Below are 3,995 nucleotides of genomic sequence, written 5' to 3'. Positions count from 1 at the left end.
ATCATTTTAATACTAATGATAATAATAATTATAATAATAATAATAATGATTTTACTAATACTAATAATAATGATAATAATATATCATACTAGTGATAATAATAACTATATCTTTAATATTAATAATAATAATAATATTTATCATAACAATAATAATAATAATAATAATAACAATAATAATAATAAAAATAATAGAAAGGCTACCTTATTGTAATAAGCCCTTAAAAAAGATAAACGTCCCTGCCCGGGCTCGAACCCGCGACCTCTCGGTTACACATAAACACCCCTAACCACCCATCTATTTCATGCTTTTTCTTAAATTACTCGTAACCCAATAATATTTATTCTGTTATCAATCAGCCCAACTGTAACCAGTTGGGTCTCGGCCCAACAATACAAAAATACGACCCATCCTAATAAAACTAAAAGCCCACGAAGCTAGTCCACATTTTAATCCAACAGCCCAATCCAGTAACCGATTAAATGACCCAGCGGTTGTATTTAAATATAAAAAAAACGCAGGCAAGTTGTAGCCGCCATTAACCTTCATCATTGTTAATCATTTTCTGTCGAGGGGGACATCAACGAAAAGAAAAAAAAATAACTGTTATCCTCTTCATTGTTCCTCATCTCCTTATACATCATTCTTTCACAAGATCATCATCACTATCGTTCATAATCTCATCATCATAAACATAACCGTGACTTTATCACCATCATCATTATCGTTCCATGTCATCATCATCCTTCTGCAACATCATCATCATTTTCATATCGTATCATCGTGATATCATGCAACATATCGAATTATCATCGTACGTATCATCTTCTTCGTTTTCACAACATCATCATCGTTATTATTCAACAAACCGTAACCATCATAGTTGCAAGTTAGGTTCAATGGTGGTTGTCGTTGACTGTAACAGAAAAACAGAAACATAATTATAGCAGCAGCAGGTTGAGATGGAGATGGTGGTTTTCGAACACGAATAGGAGAGAGTGAGAGAGAGAGATGGTGGTGGTTCTTGTAGGTGATGGAAGGTTGGGTGTCGACAGGGTGGTCGATGGTGGTGAGGTTTACATGGGTTCAGAATCTTCTAGACATATCCACTATCTACTCCGTGTACTCCACATTTCTTGTAGTATGTTGTAACAAATGTTGCACCACGTGATAACGTTTTGTGCGTTACGCGCTACGCGCCAAGGTTGGCATGACGTAAGTCGTTAGTCCCATTAACTAAACCCCACTTTTTAATTTATATAAATCCATAAAATCCCGCTTCAACCCTCATTTCACACAGACCGTTATCACTCTATATTTCCCTCACTAAATGGAGCGTCGGCTGTTGAAGTGGTTCTGCTTACTAAAAGGAGCGTCTCACTAAAACAATTGGAGATGGCTACTAACATCGGAATGATGGATTCTGCTTACTTCGTTGGCCGATCTGAGATCCTATCCTGGATCAATTCCACTCTCCAACTCAATCTCTCCAAAGTTGAAGAGGTTCGATTTCCCCCAATTTCAAACCCTAGATTCAATTTTGTTCACTTAATGCTATCCTTCTGTATGCTAATTTATGTCAGATTCAATCAATTTATTTTAGATGATTAGTTTATGGTTATGAACTTAGGTTACCGTTTAGATTGCGAAATTATGTGTATAAATATGACCTAATTTTAGTGATTTACATGGATGGATCTGATTTTATGCAGGCGTGTTCTGGAGCTGTTCACTGTCAACTTATGGATGCTGCACATCCTGGAATGGTACCAATGCATAAGGTCAAATTTGATGCTAAGACCGAGTATGATATGACTCAGAACTACAAGGTTCTTCAGGATGTTTTCACCAAACTCAAAATTAACAAGGTTTATCGCTTTTCTGATTTAATTTTTCTACCTTTTATATGATTATTACTGGATTGCAAGTATGAACATTTTTAATTTTTCAACCTTTTTTTGTGTTTCAAAATTGATTGTATATGTGTTTAGTAAAGTGCATTCAAGATGAATTTTATAGTTTTATTTTAGTGTAAGTTATGTATATGTATATGTGATGCAACATGAAAGTACTAAATGATTTATGTTACACAGAAAATTGAGGTGAGCAAGCTAGTGAAAGGAAGACCGTTAGATAACCTTGAGTTCATGCAATGGATGAAGAGTTACTGTGATTCTGTTAGTGGAGGTGCCAATCAAAAGTAAGCACACTTTTGATTTGTCATGCAGTTTTGCATCTAGATTGAATTAAATATTTTACTCCGTATTATTTCTTTTTGCTACATGCGTATAAGCAAATGATTGACTAAACATTTGCTTTGTTAAGCTTAAGATTTGAGCAATTGCGGAAAACATGCTAGCTATATTAAAATTTGCTGCCAAGTACTGTTTAAGTAGAATTATGTTGGCTTTAAGCTAATTCATTTGGAGTTTCTATTTCATATCTTGAATCTGGTAGTTGGAATTACCTTACAAACACCTAACATAGTCACCTGAACTCTTGAATTTTGCTAATTATCTTCTTTGATTTTATTATATAGTTACAATCCTATGGTAAGAAGGGAAGCTTGCAAAGGAGGGAAAGATGTAAGCAAGAAATCTACAACAACACAATCAACCAGGGGGTCAACAAATGCATTTAAAGCTCACCCTTCTCGAAGAGGTGATTTACATCCTGCTCACTCAACTGGTCCACCAGTCAAAACCTCTAAGCCCTATTCAACTACAAATGCAACTGCATATAATCAACAGGTATGGGCTTACAATAATGGCAATCTGAGAACTTATACCACAATACCACAAGCATAATTAGGGTTATAAATATGATCAACCATAATGTTTTGTATATCTTTTTCAGTCTCTAATGGAAGAAACCGGAGAAATGGAAGATTTATCTTTTTTCTCAGATTTAAGTGTAGAAGAAGACTTTGAAGTCGAAGTGGAAAATGCTAAAGCTACTTTAGAAACAAATATGTCCATGGAAAAGGAAATTACAAAACTTAAAATTTTAATAAAGAATATGGAGGAATTAAAGGGACATGATAAAAAAGAATGGGAAAAAGTAGAAAAGTCCGTTGACAAAGCCTATGAGAAGATGCAGAGTCTAAAAAGGCTCAAAGGAGAACTTGAAAAGTTGGAAGAAGATGTTGCAAAGCTTTGAAAAGTTGGAGAACATATATGAATATCATTTTGAACATGGTGCGATTCAAGGTTTGTGATGTGATTGTGTAGAAACAATACTAAATATGAGAGGGATACTTTTTCTTAACTGATTAATGATTTTGTGTAACCAAGGTGTAGTAGGGTTGAAGTATCTCTAATCTGAAACTGTCGTACTCGTTTCAAAGTATGCATCCAGTTTCTATGTTGCTTATCATTCACGCTATGCACTCCATATTTCTGAGAATATACACATGAGCGGAACTGTATTATGTGTATAAAGTATACCATATATTAGGTAAGTAAGTACACATGTCATATATTGAAGTTTTAATTCAAGATGCCAATACTCGAAGCAATCGTAACTGGCCCTTTATGGATGATGCCCTAGCATTGAGTTAGACATTTATTATCCTGAATGATCTCCCACATTTTGCTGAGTTACACATCCTTCCAATATCACGGTTGCTCAAACCACATTTTGGTTCTAGTAATGGTACCATTTTAACGGTTTCATTATGCAGATCTCGACACCAACTTCATGATTACTGGACACAAGTGACCTGCTGTGAAGGATAACATATTTTAACGCTGCCCAGGTGTACTTTAATATTTTACTAGAAATCGCTAATTTTTGTCGAGTGGGAAAGGATTGCAGCTCTACTGGCATAGTTAGTCTTTGGTTCGTCTCCAAGTTCTCAGCTTTCTAAGTTGAGCTCTTAATAACTATTTTCAACTTTAACTATTCTTATTTATATCACAATCACAATTTAATATTATTATACATCAGTATAGTTGCATGAAATGATAGAAAAAAAGTAAGTATGAAGAATTGCG

The 3,995-nt window shown here is 34.5% G+C and overlaps 1 protein-coding gene across 1 annotated transcript; it reads left to right on the top strand.

Annotated features, from left to right (window-relative positions):
• Window positions 1-1,395: 1,395 nt before the first annotated feature.
• Window positions 1,396-3,297, top strand: LOC139896485 (uncharacterized). Its single transcript, XM_071879127.1, has 5 exons — window positions 1,396-1,503; window positions 1,713-1,868; window positions 2,094-2,200; window positions 2,540-2,750; window positions 2,857-3,297. The coding sequence occupies exons 1-5, from the start codon at window positions 1,396-1,398 to the stop codon at window positions 3,157-3,159; spliced, it is 885 nt and encodes a 294-aa protein (XP_071735228.1). The 3' UTR covers window positions 3,160-3,297.
• Window positions 3,298-3,995: the final 698 nt, after the last annotated feature.

Source organism: Rutidosis leptorrhynchoides, chromosome 3, assembly GCF_046630445.1.
Source record: "Rutidosis leptorrhynchoides isolate AG116_Rl617_1_P2 chromosome 3, CSIRO_AGI_Rlap_v1, whole genome shotgun sequence".
In the NCBI taxonomy this organism is placed as follows: domain Eukaryota; kingdom Viridiplantae; phylum Streptophyta; class Magnoliopsida; order Asterales; family Asteraceae; genus Rutidosis; species Rutidosis leptorrhynchoides.
This window is presented reverse-complemented; position numbering and strand designations above follow the sequence as displayed.

Coding starts and splice junctions, on each gene's coding strand:
- LOC139896485 (XM_071879127.1), top strand. CDS start 1,396: ATGGCTACTAACATCGGAATGATGGATTCTGCTTACTTCGTTGGCCGA. Junction 1,869..2,093: donor CCAAACTCAAAATTAACAAG/GTTTATCGCTTT, acceptor TATGTTACACAG/AAAATTGAGGTGAGCAAGCT. Junction 2,751..2,856: donor CAACTGCATATAATCAACAG/GTATGGGCTTAC, acceptor TATCTTTTTCAG/TCTCTAATGGAAGAAACCGG.